The sequence below is a fragment of the Carassius auratus genome, chromosome 42 (genome assembly GCF_003368295.1).
Source record: "Carassius auratus strain Wakin chromosome 42, ASM336829v1, whole genome shotgun sequence".
Taxonomy (NCBI): Eukaryota; Metazoa; Chordata; class Actinopteri; order Cypriniformes; family Cyprinidae; genus Carassius; species Carassius auratus.
In genome coordinates this window covers 10,735,667-10,751,984 of record NC_039284.1, presented here as the reverse complement: position 1 = coordinate 10,751,984, position 16,318 = coordinate 10,735,667, and the positions used below count along the sequence as shown (strand labels likewise).

Below are 16,318 nucleotides of genomic sequence, written 5' to 3'. Positions count from 1 at the left end.
GGGTGCAGTACAAACGATGGCTTTACCTCCATGTGTTTCTGACAGAACACCTCTCAGTGACCTCTGTCTGGACACAGATGATATACAAGTGGAAATATTCAATCAACATTAGATTTACCTACAGTATGACTGACTGCTGGCAATGCAGGTATTGATTTTCTACCATAAACTAAGCATTAGTGCACTTTGAGTTGATCAACAACTAGTGAATCAATTATATCACCAACTCTGAGTGTGTGCATCTAAGTGATGATGTGATCAGACAGACAGACAGACAGACAGACAGACAGTCAGACAGACAGACAGACAGACAGATAGATAGATACACCTGAGGAGTACAAAATGTGTAATTTGGCCTTTATTATTTTGCTATTGTGTCTTTATAACCCACTGTGTGAAAATATTTCAACAACACGAAAACTTTATTTTATGAGAAAACTTTATCGTAGTCTTAAGGGAAGCAACGCCATCATGTGGCAAAACCTTGTAAAACAAAGCCTATAAATTACTAAAGTAAAGTAAAATAAAGTAAAACTAAAGTAAAACTATACATTTTTATATTTTACAGTAATTATTAATTCGGTAGTTATTATTAACAGTAGTTATTAATTCGTGATTTATTTAATTATTAAATCAACTTGTTATCAATGATTATTACATTAATTATTATTATTATTATTATGCATTGGTTTGACAAAGACACGGTATTATTCCATTATAGTTGCCTGCCACCTTGTGGTCAAATTGTGCAAAACCATTGATTTTTACAGTCATAATATAAAGCAGGAAGTCTGTCAGCAGCAGGACCGTATGAAACGTTTGTGCATTACACACTTCTAAATACAAAAACAATAAAATATATTTTCTGACGTCATGTGTTCTTTTGTTCTCCAAATTCTAGTATAAGAAATAGCTCTTACTTACACTGGTCACTTACTAACAGGGTTTCCGCAGTAACGGATAAGATATGGACCAAAATAAGAGGCGGTGCATGCGGAGTAATTGCATGTTGTAAACGCAGTGTCAGCGACTCTACGTGGCGATTTTGGAAGCCGGTGGAAGGCGTAATGTGGAGAGCGCGAGGAGGAGCTGATTTTGTTCGGCCAACGACACGTCCACGGAATCCACGTGTAGCCCGTCACTGATGCAAACATACGGGGCTGTGCTGCTCTCATCAGCCGGGCTGGGTTTCATCATTGGGCGACCGCTAACCGTCGCTGCGAGAGGTAACGTTACAGGCACGTTTCACTTCTAGCTTCTCTGTTAATCCTTAATGTTTGCCTTGGTGGTCATTAAAACATACTAGCATCCTTAAGTACAGTGCGCATAAAAAATAAAAGAAGAGAAGGCTCTACTGGCTGGTCAACTCAGACTCCTCATTTCCGAAAGAATCATTTTGGTGTTCGATTCAAACACTAGATTTCGTTGCTGAATCATGCTTGAGTGATCGAATTGCCTCTCTAATGATTCATGAATCGTTTGACTGTGGTGACAGGTGTGCCGAAGCGATCCAGTGGAGCAGTTAATATGTTCACAGCACGGATACTGTTCTTGCTCAGCCTCTTTACACTGAGTCTGTGTGCTCCACAAGTTCAGCAAACGCTCAGGTAGGCCGCATTAACGCTACGAGAGTATACTCTACTGTACTGTACTGCACTATGACTATTGGTGCCCCAAGTGGGCTTTTACTGATAAATTGAAACCTATTTAGAGAGAATGTACAGGATGGTGCGATATCATCCAAGATAGTATATAGTGTGGTACAGTACAATTTGCTCAATTTTGATTAAAACAATTTAGAACATGTAAAATGCATCTGATATAATTTTTTACTTAAGTATTATTTAAAATAAAAATATATATCACTACTACTTTTACTATGATCTATTGAAAAATTTGAAATGCTAAATCAAATATTATATGTGTGTGTGACAATTTAGTTGAGTAATTTAAGTAATAATTGAATAATGGCAGATAAATCAAATAGAAAGCACTATATTTAATTTTTCTTAATTTTTTTATTCACAATTGGCTATAATTATTAAATATTTGACATTATATTAATTCAACTAACTAAAATGAATGTATTGTAATGTTTTTAGATTTAGATGAGGCTATATTCAGTCTTAACAATTGTATATGTGCACATCTCAGAATTGTACAACTGTAATTAACATCTTGAACTATATAGCTGTAAATAACAACTGTACATTCATAAATATTTCATATATACCCTACATATGTTCTGATTCTGATCTACCATAATGGATGGAGTATTTTGATTAGGATGTATATAATAGTAAAATATGGCGTGAAACATTTACACACTGTTCACAGATTTTTTTTTCTAAATGTGAAATAAATGGGCATTTTTCTTCTGATTGTTGTTTTCCAGTGATGACATCGTTGTGCCAGACCTTGCAAATCCTTTTGGGTCCAACGAAGACAACCGCAGGTTAATTTCTTTTGACTACATCTCCGAGTCTTGCTTAACGATCTTCAAACCCACCTGATCCAATAAGGTAGTACAGTTGGCCCAAGGTTCAAAGTCACATCAGAGATAATGCTGAGATTTCCACAGCTGACACACTGTCACGCTGAACAAGCAACAGATAGAAAAGGTGCCAAAACAAAATGTTGTTGTGCCTTCCAACTTATTTAAAGTGACTCCTAATGAAAGACATTATACCAAAATGTTTCTTTAAAGTGTAAATGTTAAATAAGTCAATAAAGTACAGTATTAATTCATATTCTAGCTCTTTTTTTCCTTCTATAAATACTGTAATAATATAAAGCGAAACTAAAGTGGCCTATGATCTTTGATTCTGTATGACAGGCTCTTGCAAAGCTACATCAAGAGCAGCCTGAAGGAAGGACAGAACAGTCCAGAGCTGAACACAAGGGAACAAGGTTAATATAGTTCATTATTAACATGGTCTCTCACTAAACTGCTTCTGTGTGCTTTTCCATTTTTACATACCATTTCAATCATTTCAGTACTATTTTGTAACATTTTCATAGGTTTATTTTCTTAAATACACAGCAAAAATGATCCAAGTACAATCAGTATAGAGTCTTCTCAGGTTTTTAATAAGCTTCTTATTGTATGATTTGTTCTCTTCTTGTCACAGAGATCTTCTTCCTTTTCTCCCTGTATGACTATGACAGAAGTGGGCAGATGGATGGTCTCGAACTGATGCAACTATTGACAGATTTCCTGACTTATCATGAAATGATGCCAAAGTCATCAGATTCTGTGAGTGCTGCTTAGTTTTATTACAACCTTCAAAGTAAAAATGGCCTTGAGTTCTCTTATGACTTAAGCGAGAGTTTGAGTTAAGTTTATATACACTAGTTTAGAAAATGGTAATAAAATATGACAAGAACTCAGAGTTAAACTGTCTCATCTTGATAATGTCAGATAACACCCAAGCAAAACATGGTCAGGTCAAAGTGTTTGAATAATTTGTCAAATTTTGTAAAGATTTTACTGGTGGACCACCGTATAAATTTGTGTATGATACGGTTTATTTAGCTATGCTTACATGAACTATAGTGTCCAGCAACGTGACTAGCAAAATTATAGATTTTAAAAAAGAAAACAAAAAAGGGATATCTGGTGTCTGAATGATTTTTGGTTTTACTGTAGATTATATCTTTGGTGGATGATCTGCTACAAACTCATGATCTGAACCAGGATGGACTGCTGGTTCCTTCAGAGCTGTTATCATCCACCATAGACCATCAGCAAGAAAACATTGCTCCTCCTGCTCCACCTGCTCCGGAGGCCTTAAAACAGGAACAAACACACACCCAAGTGTCCGAACATGGAAATGAGACTGAAGATTCAGCTAAAGAAGAAAACTTGGAGGCTGAGGATCACAATCAGATACCTGAAAAGCCTGAAGAACAGCAGGACCGACTGCAGCCTCCAGAAGAGCAGGAAGTGCAAGATGCTCATCAGGAACAGAAGAACATACCAGTACATCAAGGGCAACCAGAGATCTAGTCCCAATTTAAGCTTGAAACGCAAACTTTAGAAACTTGTACAAATCAACTTTTGAAACCACTCACCTGCTGCATATACTTTTTGTGACTTACGTATAATTTAAATTTGGATATACTAAAAGTTATGAAACTGAAGAGCATGTGTTAATGCTAGCATTGCGGTACAAATCACCTTGTGAATCCTCTGAATGGCGTATCGGGACCCAAAAACAACCACCTGAATAAGTAATGCTCGGTCCAGACTATGCAAATCCAGAAAGTACAACTTGGATTTACTCTGTTAAATACTGGAGTCTAGTCACAGCCAATTTAGCAACCATTGTAAAGGTTTTGTACCTTCATGGCATATTTCTGTACCTAGCTCTTTTTGTTTTGGTGTTAAACACCATTGAAATAAACAAAGCTCTATTAGAAGTGGGGAGTAGATTTTGGGCTTCAAGACTGTTGCTGAAAGTCTTTCATTTCAGATGAGAACAACAGAATTTGATGGTTTAGAATGGTTTAGAGTGCTTAATTACACTGCCATAAGTGAACAATTTAAGTGAGCAGTATTGCGGAAGTTTCATTTTGAACCCGTTGCACAGTGAAGCTATATACTGCACTTACAAAAAAAAAAAAAAAAAAGTCAGATATTCCTGCTTCCATTCTCATTTCTTGGTGCTTGGAATAAAAGACTTTAGAGGGATTAAAAACCAGTCATGACAGTACATTTAATACTTTTAGTATTTATTACATTAGACAGTGCATTAAAACAAATCAATTAAAAACCATTCAACCTAAATAAGCTCATTTTAAAAGTCAAACATACTGGAAAAATATGGCTGATGCATAGTTGTGCTGAAATTCTAAAACTGATCCAAAATTGACCCAATGACCCGGACCGGTTTACATTCTGCAGTGCCTTATTGTCATTCCAGTTCTAAAACATACCTGATCAAGGATCCCTTTTATAAAAACTCCGTGATTAACAATAAATGCATCATGTATCATGGCCATAGACAGTGGCAGTCAGTTTAAAGTTGAAGATGTTCAATGTCTAAATTGAACGGTACTCATTTCAGCCCTCCTCTTGCCGTTTTTGGTTACATTGGGATTCCAGCCACAATTTCAGATTCAATGCCACAGTGGTCCTCACCTCGGAGAATCTTGAAATATCCTGTAGTTGCAAAAAACAAATATTGAGCGGATAAAAGCAAACTCCTGTACACAATACAGTCTGGAAATGTGTTTTTAAAAAGAGACAAGAAAACTTGGAAATAAATTTGGTTGGGTAACAAACTTCAGACAATAAGGGGAGCATTTTAGTCTTCATAAGAAAATAACCCTTACCATTATCACCCCAGTCAGTGTTCCAAGAGTTAGCAGCAAGCCAGTAGGGGACACCATTCTCCTCTCCCCAGCCCAGGATCTTAATGGCATGACCCCCTAGTGCAGATCCACTCACATGCTGATATACACCTGCAAAAAAAAGGAGTAAAGAACCATATCATCAACAGCTCCATGTTGTATTAGTACTCTTGCCATGTACGTCAAGACAAACCAACCTGATTTATACAGCAGGAAGTCCTCGTAGACCGTGAAAGCTCCCTCTACTGGGCCGTTCTTAAAGAGCTCATTCATAATGTCCTTCTGATTAGATGGGACACTATAGGATGTTTTCCCTGTAGAGACAGACAAGACACAGAAATGGAGTGAGAAAGGAGAGAGAGGAAAAAAGGGGGGGGGGGGATTCCACAGTTCTGGGAAAACCACTAAATAAAGTACAGAGCACACACAAACGACATGCAGGGAAAATCTATTTTTATATAAATCCACTTCCTGTCTGCTTTCTCATAAATCGATGTAGATGCATTCATTTAAGATGATTCAATGCAATGCTGCAAGGCTTTTGAGAACATCAACTCATTCCCAACTCAAGTCAGTCCATAACAACAAATTTATGAGGTGGACCGAAACGAGCTACATTTAATAATTTCATGCACAAATTATAGAATCAAGCTCACAAATAAACTAAACCAACGGAACAAATTGGCAAGTGGTGCTCAATTTCCCCCATTCTTATTTTCCCCTCTGTCATGTGTGGGGCTCTGTAAAGAAACAATTTTAAAAACCATTAGGGCTGGGGGCCTTTAGATATTCTTGTGGACAATGGAGAGGCTTGGAATCAACCAGATTCAGAACCACTGATCTAAAGTGATGTCTGACTAGATGCAAATACGTAATCGGGGTGAAACATGCACTGAAAGTGAACCATTTAGGTCTGCAAATTCTTACCAAAGTGTTTGTCCTCCTTGTAAGAGGGGCTGTATCCAGCTTCACAGGACATATCACAGTTAGGAGTGTCTCCACCCTCTCCGGTACAAGGAGGGCGACTGCCATTCACATGATGCTCACAGGGTTCAATGGTGTATGGACGGCAGCCTAAATACAAATCAAGTTATATTAGGTTCCAGGTTTCCCGATCAATCATATTATCAGGGAAGTCACCAACCAATATGGGAGTTATAGAGTCCACCGCTGACCAGACCGTCAGAGCTCCAGAAATTCCAAGCAGATGAGGGGTATCCACCGTCACATCTGAGAATAAAACATAAAATTTCCATCTAGTGTGCCAATTAAAGTGCTAAATCTGGAAGTGATTTGCAGTCAGCAATTGCATTAACTAAAACACCAAATGCATGAGGACGAAAGTCAAAAATAGCTTCTGCAGTCTTGACATTGTTAAATCAATTGAGTCATACATGACACAATAACTGCATTTAATGCCATCATAATTGCCTAGTGTTATCCAGAACACATTAGACCGCTCCTGTAGCTGCAGTGACATCACAGCATTGTCCATCTTACCCAAAGCCACAGCGGTCACAGCAGGTAAGCAGGTCCTGAGCGGAGATCTCCACACTCACTTTGGCATTGCTGTGGATGCAGATTCTGTCAGATATGGCTTCAGCAGCACCAAATGCCTGCAAAGAAAGTGAAGATGCTCAAAACATGAAATGCATAAGTAATGGAAATCTAAGGTTGTATTGCAGCCACCAGAGAGAAGCCCTCACCCAGCATGAACCGCAAGAACCCTGGTCTCTGATCTCTTTAAGAGTGGGGCAGTTGGGCCACTGCTCTCTGGGGTCAAAGTTAGCGGGGAGCTTGAGGTCATCAGCATACTGTACCCTGGTTAAAGACAAGGTAAGATTTGTTATACCAGAATGCAGATAAGTATAAAGAAATCTTAATAGCATCATATGACCATAGTCATATGTATACCATGACGGAAATGAAAGTTGCACTTCCTTTTTGATTCTTTTCAATTCACTTTTCACCACATACACACATCTACTGAACTCACATGACGGGGAGTTTCGGTCCTTTCAGCAGTGTCCCACACAGCCTCTTCACATAGCTGTAGTCTACATCACGGAAGTTGTGTCCAGCCTATAGGCAAAATAAGTTTAATGTGAAATTATGCAATGGGCGCTAAAACTAAAATGCCTCAATACAAAGCCTTTTCCAATACTGGCTCATTTATCCTCACTAGGATGCGGTTTAGGAAATCAGTGTATAGAACAGCTTCTTACCTTCCAAGTAGTGTTTGCTTTATTGATGAAGTTTACCATCTCATGGGAGAGGGGAGCTAGGCGAGGTCGAGCCCAGCTAACCGAAAGGGCTGAGACCACGCACAGGAAAGCCAGCCGCCACATTCTGGAACACAAATTAAACCTCACTTACATACAGAAAGGTGGCTTTACGTTTAAGTCGAACAGTCGAAAAATCCTACTTTAACCACTCTTAGATGCAATCTGCAGCTTAAACGCTGCATCTATGCGGTTTCATGAATTACTTTAGCAAAATAAAGCTTTAAGTGCTAAACATCATAGCCTTGAATCAACAGCAGTCAAGTGACCCATCAAGAACGGTTCTCTAACTCCAGATGAAACGGATCACTGACTGCTTACAGTAGTGTCCTCTTCAGACTGCAGTCATGCTGAAGTGAGAGCTCTGGACATGTTAAAATAAACATGGTCAAGATTCCTAACAGTTATACAACCAGCCAAACAAGTCTTGATCAACTACTCTGGGTAAGATGTCTACATTTTAGGCACTTTTAAAAGGGGCCCCTCACGCACTGGTTTAACAGTAGACGTGGTTTTAAACCATTTTAAATTAATGCATTTAGCATACGCTTTTATCCAAAGCGACTTACAGTGCATTCAGGCTATCAATTTTTACACATCACTTTGTCCGCGTTACGGACTTGTTCCACAATCTTGACAACTCAACTATAGTGAACGGTTGTCGAAGCACGCATTTATCAATATATTTTTTTTTTTCTTGAGTTGCACTTCCTCCAAAAGGTCTAAAATGACGTCACCAGTCATAAGATGTGTGTGTGAGTCAGCGGTTTACAGGAACAACCTGCTAAATTTGAGAAAGCCAGCCTACTCTGACCTCAAACCCCGCTGTAATCAGGAGGATTGATCAAAAACTGCTTCAAAAAGCATCAACACCAACAGAATCCAACTAACGTTATAAAACGTAGAACGCACAAATTAAATTGTTAGTGCAATTGAAAAGTATCAACTTAAAGAAGAACTAAATTAGGCTGCTTGTGTTTGAAACCTAACGGTGTATTTATAGGTAAACGAGCAGCGTATTGTCAATCCGAGAAACTGAAGCGTTCACTTGTGTTAAAACAAGCTCTGGTTTCCAGTTCTCCTGCTTTCGTTTTCAACTGCAGGCCTTTTAACTGTAAAACGAACAATGCATCCATTTCATAACAGATCAGGAAGTATCTTTGAAATGAATATACTGTCATACTATCCCTGTTAAATTGTTTCGCATGATAATATAAGATATGCTGCTTTACCGCCATTACATTTTTCTCAATGTCTATCTGGAGATGAAATGATTAACAAAAACTAACAATAACGCACGTCCTTGTCATTTAAAAAAAGATTATTGGAACAAAGTCCTACCTGTCTTTTGTCTGCTGGCTGTCGTTCTCTTTGAAATGTGTGCCTCACTCCCCAAAAAACCCACTTGGCGGAAATAAACAACTTGAGAGGCACAGCACGCTGATGGCTTTATAGCGCAACAACGGATCACGTGATGTCGTGGTCTTATGACTCTCACGTGATCAAATCTCTTTTCTTGAGTAATCGCGGTACTGTTTGTTAATTTAGTTTCGTGTGTAAATGTAGTGAATCGAATGGAAACCAAAGAAAATCATGCTCAAATCATCATGACATAAAAAAATCTGTGGCATTAAGGGTCGAATTAATAGGTCGTAATTTAGGATTTTTTTTGTCTCAACTTTTACGTCATAATTACAGAAGTGCAATTATGTAAACCTTATTTAGATTCTAATTATTTGTTATGAAAGAGTTTTTTTCATCATTGTCTGAATATTTTTTTCAACTTTGTTTTGCATTTAATAGTCAACATAAATATAAATAAATTAAATTAAGAAAAATGAATACAGTTATTAATAAACCAAACAAAGGCAAACCGAGATCAAGAAAACAGGTGAAAAGATAGTCACATACGTACAATTATTATTATTATTATTATTATTATTATTATTATTATTATTATTATATAAACACCCTAAATGAACAAGTGCAAACGGTCCAAGTATATAATAATAATAATAATAATAATAATAATAATAATAATAATAATAATAATAATAATAATAATAATAATAATAATAATAAGCTATTATTATTATTTTATTTTATTTTTAGAAAAAAGCTTGGGTTTCATACTCGGTATGTGACGTCACATTGAGCTGCAGCCACCGAAAACTGATAAGAAATAACACACAATGGCCTTCAATAGCAGAAATAATATCACAAACTTTGAAAAAAAGACGCTTTAGTGCAACGATGCAGAATCGAAAGAGAAGTGATACAGAAGGAGTCATGTCTGCCTTTACTCTTTTTCAGGAGTCATTATTGTTTTATTGGAGAAAGCGACACGTAAGTTATTTTTCGATTAATCATTCCTCCCCAAACCGTTATCTGTGCTTTCTGAACATATTTGGGCAGCTGCGTCGGCATGTGGATGTGGTTTTTGTCTGTTTGGACATGTTTTATTATGAGTTCAGGTTTGTTATTGCACATTATTGCTGCTATGGTTTTACTGCATTTGAGCGCCTTTTCATGAATGGAGAGCAGGGGGCGTGTTCTATTGTGTGTGTGTCTGTATGTGTGTCTGTGTCACCGGCGGCGCCAGGGGGGGTCTTGGGGGGTCTCAAGACCCTGCCAAAAAATGCCTTGACCCCCCATTTGACCCCCCAGCCTCTTCCTGATTAAAAAATATATATATTCGGGATAAAGATCCAAAAATGTTTCTCTTCAAACTACGCAGAACAATAATAAATAATAATTATTTCGACATTTATTCATACACTGAACCGAGAACCGTTTCTGTCGTGATTCGAGAACCGATGAGCTGATGATAACTGCGCATGCGTGATTCAGCGTGAAGCAGACTGACACAGAGCGCATCTGAACCGAACTGATTCTTTTGGTGATTGATTCTGAACTGATTCTGTGCTAATGTTATAAGCGCGGGTAAACCAAAGGCTTGAATGAAGGGCAATCATCGCCAATGACGGCATTACATCGAGCGCAAAAGAACCGGTGAACCATTTTTTTTCAACTGGTTTATTTGATCGAATTGTCCGAAAGAACCGGTTCACTTGAGCACCTGCTCCTTTGCCCCTTAAGTGCCCTTTTGTCAAAGCAAAACTTCCTCAAATTTTTTTTGTAATAACATAAACTTTTGTGAATGCCTGCCCACGCCCAATCATAATATTAGTACAATTTATTAATTACAATAATAATTTAGCCGTAAATAAAATGACCAACATGATGACCTTTCACCTGACTACGACCTCATCCAACCGGGAAGATTCCTCACGCTGCACGCGCATTTTTTAATTGCTAGAGGATATTTTCAACATCGTGGCAGCTGGTAAGTGGTGTTTCATTCTCAGCGAAGTGATTTTGGTGTTTATTTACTTATTATTATTTTACAAGAACGATGTGATGTAAGAACATGCAGATACGTTGTTTATATTGCTGTGTGTAGCCTGTAGTGTAGAAGTAACACTAGCGTGCTGTTTGAGGGAGAAAAGTTTCACAGGCATCGAGGGGTCTGGTCTTTTTTATGTTATTTGAATAAACTTTTATTATATTACAGTACTTATTTATTTTTAACACGTAAAAATAATTATCACAACACTGGTAAGGCTTATACAGATTTTCTCATTCTCTGAATTATCATTATAAAAATAAAAACAATTCAGAAATGAATTAAAATATAATTATATTTTAAATGTGATGCAAATATTTTTTCTACAAAAGCAACTGTGTTTAAAACAGCAAGACCACTTTAGCCTGTAAACTCAATAATATCTATTTGGAAATAAATGTAAAAATATCAATGTCAATAAAAATGCATAATATACCTGACATGAAAGTGCAGTGTGAAGGATATGAATAACAAATGTAGCCTGTCATTTGTTTACATTGCAAAGGTGTTTTTTTTGCTGTTTAGTAGCAGAAATATGCGGTTATTAGCCATGTCCAATGTATTTTTTGTTGGTTTTCATGCGACCCCCCTTGAAAAGACCAGGACCCCCCCATTGCCCCCCCAATCAAAATTGTCTGGAGCCGCCACTGGTCTGTGTGTGTGTGTGTGTGTGTGTGTGTGTGTGTGTGTGTGTGTGTGTGTGTGTGTATGTGTGTGTGAGAGAGAGAGAGAGAGAGAGAGAGAGAAAGAGTGTGTGTGTGTGTGTGTGTGTGAGAGAGAGAGAGAGAGAGAGTGTGTGTATGACTAAGTGAGTGACACATAGACACACACATGCTTTATCATTCAGTGAAATGTACAATAAGATGATTTTCATCTATTTTGTTAAAAATATATATATATTTTGGCCCTGGGGAGTCACACAAATGGCAATAACAAATTAAGATAATTAAAGATTAAATGCTGTCCAAAAAATTGATCACTGATGAAATCTTCATCAAATATGATACACATGTCAGTCAGTGCTGATTTAGTTCAGTTCTATAACTGCGTAAAGTTCATCAATAATGAAATGCATCCAGTTTAGCTATAAGCAGCTCTACAGAAGACAATAGTTTTGTTATTCAGCTCGAGTCAATGTTTATTCAGTTCAGATCGGTTATAGTGTTGTTGTTGAAAATGGACTCTGTTGTTTGACTTTGCTGTTTATGTCATCACCTCTGGAGAGGGGAGGCGCTGCTGGCCTGGCTGACTCTGGCTCTGTGTCTCTCTGTCTCAGCTGTGCAGCTGCTCAGTCTGTAGTGGTACATCACTGATGCAGAAAGATCCAAGCCGTCACTTCTGCTTGTGCACTGTCTGCATCTGCGTGTCTATCACAGGTCAAAAACGGTCTATCATTTAGAATTGGTTAAATTCAGTTATAAAGAAAGAGATGGAAAACTGTACTAAAATACTGTCCAATATAATGAAAGTGATATTTAATTGAGAAAAAAAATTGAATGAGAACATGTTTAAATCACATTTAAGCCAAAACTGAAAATGTCAATGTAAAACATCATAAAGGTCCTATAATAGATTATTTTCTTTAAAAAATATACAATATAAAAATAATAACAATGTATACATACATATGTATATCATTCAAAAGTTGATCAAAAACATTATTTTTCAGAAAGGGTGTTTTAAAATGATCAATGATGGTAAAGACATTTATATTGTTATATAGATTTTTTTCCCAAATAAATGCTGTTTTTTTAACCTTCTATTCATCAAAGAATTGTGAACAAATGTATCCCAATTCCCACAAAAATATTTAGCAGCACAACTGTTTTCAACACTGATAAAAATAAGAAATGTTTCTTGAGTATCAAATCAGCATGAATGATTTCTGAAGGATCATATGACACTAAAGACTGGAGTAATGATGCTGAAAATGCAGCTTTGCCAACACAGAAATAAATTACATTAAAAAAATTATTAAAACACAAAATAGACATTTAAAATTGTAATGATATTTCACAGTTGAACTGCATTTTTAATCAAAAACTTAATGTTCTTTCAACAAAATAAAAACTAAATACAAAATCTTACTAACCCACAAACTTTTGTAATTGAGTTTAAATATGTATCATACAATAGGCTTTTGCTGTTTTTTTCTGTTCTGTTACTGATCGAGGCCCTGACACTCAGCCTGCCTCAAAGTCTGCTGCAGACTTACAGTTTATTCAGCCTTCAGCCTTCAACTTTTTACAATAGTCTTATTTGTTGGACTGAGCCTGCTGAATGTGTCCTGGTTTCTGGTTCTGTACAGCCGCTTGTGCTTTCTGCTCTGTCCCGGTCACCTGCACAGGACTCCTGCTCATATGGAGAGGGGACATGCTGGGTGCCAGGGTGGCCAGCCTCATGTTCTTCTGCAGTTGGTTTCACTGGTGGTCCTGTGGAGTCGTGGGTGAGTCAAGCTATGTGATATTGTGTAGACAAATACTGCACACACAAAAGCTATCACAGTTAGTTCACGTGACAGCCATGAGTGCTTTTAAATAATTTGTCATTGCCCAAGTCTTACCTGGAAAGGGATGAATAGTTAATAAATGGCTGCTTTGTGGTTGTCTCTTTAAATCCCTGCTCAGGTTTCCACTGGCTCATTTTAGCATTCTGGCAAGTATCCCAGCAGACAGACATCTGCATTAACTGTGCTTCCTGGAAGCTCTTCAACTTTATCTTAGGAGCATTTTTCTCTTCCTTAATATTAAAGACGGTCCCTTCCTATACCGCAGGACTGGATTCTGTTTGGTTGGTCTCTCTGAACTGTAGTGTTATGTTAGTATTATTTATATATTTTCAAAGTATTTATTCATATTTTGAATTAGCTTTTGTTTGTATATATTCAGTGTTCAAGTTTTAGTAATAGTTTTTGTCATATTTATTATTTTGTAAATATTTATATGTATATGCATATGTATGTATGTATATATATATATATATATATATATATATATATATATATATATATATATATATATATATATATCCTTCATTCAAATATTCCTATTGACCTTTTAGCTTTTATTTTTATTGAATTGTTAGCTTTAGTGATGTTAGTACTAAAATTAAAACCCAAATAATAATATTAAAATATACAACTAAAATAAGTTGTTTAACTGAATTTAGGAATCACTATGTAAAGTTTGAAAAATGGATACTCATTCTGAGATTTACTAATGATTATATTTAACAGTTTTATTAAATTAATGATGTTTTAAACATTGCTGTTAGATTACAGCAAAGTTACCTGAATGGAAAATAAATATGCACACAATTAAATATCCAATACAGATACTGATCAATAAAAAAAAATAAAATAAAACTTTTTCTAAGAAAATAATAACAATCATAAAAATCTGGTGTAGTGTACTGCAACATTCCAAAATGTTTTTTTTTTTTTCTGTTTTTTTTCTGAGACTCCAATTGAGCTTGACAACTACTGACAGAACAACCGATGTGGACTGCAAGGACTCAACGCTGGAATCCTCCACACACAATCATGGGACTTTCTCAATGGATTTGCTCCTGATTCCTGATAAGCATGCAGGAAGCTCTTCTGTTCAGCCTCTAGAGGGCGACTGGCAACATCATCATGCCTTAATACACCTGGCTCTCAAAACTGGAAACAGAGACAAGATCAACTACCTGTATGGAGACAGAGGGCTTTCAGATGAACCCGACACAGACTAGTGGGAAGGTATGTAATGGAACCAGGTCAACCAGCCAAGCATGGAAACAGGTCAACAATCTAAATGTAGTCCAGTTGATTTTCTGTTACTGAAGTGAGAGAGCAGTCTCCAGAGAAGGGTGCAGTGTATAACACCTGCCCTGTGGACTGCAGTAGCACTGTTCGCTTCAGTGCAGAACCCCACTCCTCTTATAGTATCAGCAATTCTAAATTAGATAAAGAGAATATGGCTGTGATCAGTCCATTTTGAATGGAGCTGATCTGCACCTGACTGCCAAACAGCTGTTAAACAGGAACCATGTTATACCTCAACTCCAATACCAGACCTCAAAACAATGCAGAGTATTGGATTAGGAGGGGCCAGAAGACAGGTAAATTTTTAAGTTAAGTTTTTGGGATAAAGCTGGTAAATATTTTCATTTTAATAGGTTTCTGCAGGTCTTAAAGATGTTATTAATTTTCCCCCTTTAAAGCTTTAAAAGGGTCTTAAATCAAAGCATAAATCTTAAATTCATAAAATTACAGAAATAAATCCAAAAAATTAATTTGCATTTTCTTTCTTTCTCAGCATTTTATTTTCAGTACAAATGTCTGAACATCCTTAAATCAATCAAGATGCATTTACTTGCGATGCAAATGTAAAATGAAGTGTTGGAAAATGTTACAAAATTAACTGTGTATGTGCTTAAAGCAACAACAAATATCTATCAGAGGGGTATAAAAACTTGTTTACCTTTTAATTAAGCACCTTTGCAGATATTTGTTCTTGTTTTAATCACAAAGATGATTCATAAATCCTTTTGATCAAAGGAAGAAGAGGATATTATATAATCGTGTTTCTGTATTTTGATTTTAAGAATCAAAAACAGATTTGCATTGGAAAACACTGATGAAGAACATCACTTTTTGCATCGTGATCAGAAGTAAAAGGTATTTCCATATTCTAGTGGATGGGAGCAGAGCTATTCAAGCCTTAAGGCTGTTATTTTGGGTAAAATGTATTAAAAAACAATGGAGATTACATTTAGTTTTACATTTTGAAGTGTTGTTAATACAGATTATTACAACTCCTTTTAATTTATTCCTTACATTTTCTTTAATTGGTCTTATAATATAATATAATATATATATATATATATATATATATATATATATATATATATATATACATATATATTTGTCTTCATAAAACCTGCAGAAAGTTTATTATAAGCACATATTATAACAACTATAAACTGGTATTATTTTGTCTAAACTGATCTGTATTTTATTTTATCAACAATATTTATTTGTGTGTGTGTGTGTGTATATGTATGGGAACACATAATATTTTATGACAATTGTTATATTTGTCAAAATAAATAAGTTTCAAAATGTTTGAACTAAACATTCTGCATTTACACTTTACAGAAATCTTCAGAACACTTCTAATAAATGTCCTAGTAATTTAAACAGTTAAGTTTATAAAATATGTTTTAGCCTACAGTACCTGTTCTTCCCTTTATACTGCCTATCTATCTGTCATCAGCAGAGGGCACTAATACA

General features: G+C 36.2%; 2 protein-coding genes and 1 pseudogene across 3 annotated transcripts; 2 read left to right on the top strand and 1 right to left on the bottom strand.

Annotated features, from left to right (window-relative positions):
- Positions 1–965: 965 nt before the first annotated feature.
- Positions 966–4,453, top strand: LOC113060628 (cell growth regulator with EF hand domain protein 1). 2 transcript variants are annotated; one of them, XM_026229707.1, is made up of 6 exons: positions 966–1,238; positions 1,496–1,607; positions 2,396–2,455; positions 2,837–2,910; positions 3,132–3,256; positions 3,650–4,453. In XM_026229707.1, the coding sequence occupies exons 1-6, from the start codon at positions 1,145–1,147 to the stop codon at positions 4,007–4,009; spliced, it is 825 nt and encodes a 274-aa protein (XP_026085492.1). In that variant the 5' UTR covers positions 966–1,144; the 3' UTR covers positions 4,010–4,453. The 2 variants fall into 2 exon arrangements, with proteins under 2 accessions (XP_026085492.1, XP_026085493.1); XM_026229708.1 differs by having other exon boundaries at positions 973–1,226.
- A 268-nt stretch (positions 4,454–4,721) lies between these two features.
- On the bottom strand, positions 4,722–9,132 carry LOC113060627 (cathepsin B). The gene is made up of 10 exons (XM_026229706.1): positions 8,979–9,132; positions 7,581–7,704; positions 7,352–7,437; positions 7,062–7,176; positions 6,856–6,971; positions 6,500–6,585; positions 6,283–6,429; positions 5,553–5,669; positions 5,338–5,466; positions 4,722–5,164 (listed from the first exon to the last, which is right to left on the bottom strand). The coding sequence occupies exons 2-10, from the start codon at positions 7,701–7,703 to the stop codon at positions 5,091–5,093; spliced, it is 993 nt and encodes a 330-aa protein (XP_026085491.1). The 5' UTR covers position 7,704; positions 8,979–9,132; the 3' UTR covers positions 4,722–5,090.
- Positions 9,133–9,613: 481 nt separating this feature from the next.
- On the top strand, positions 9,614–15,156 carry LOC113060297 (XK-related protein 5-like; annotated as a pseudogene).
- The last annotated feature ends 1,162 nt before the right edge of the window (positions 15,157–16,318 follow it).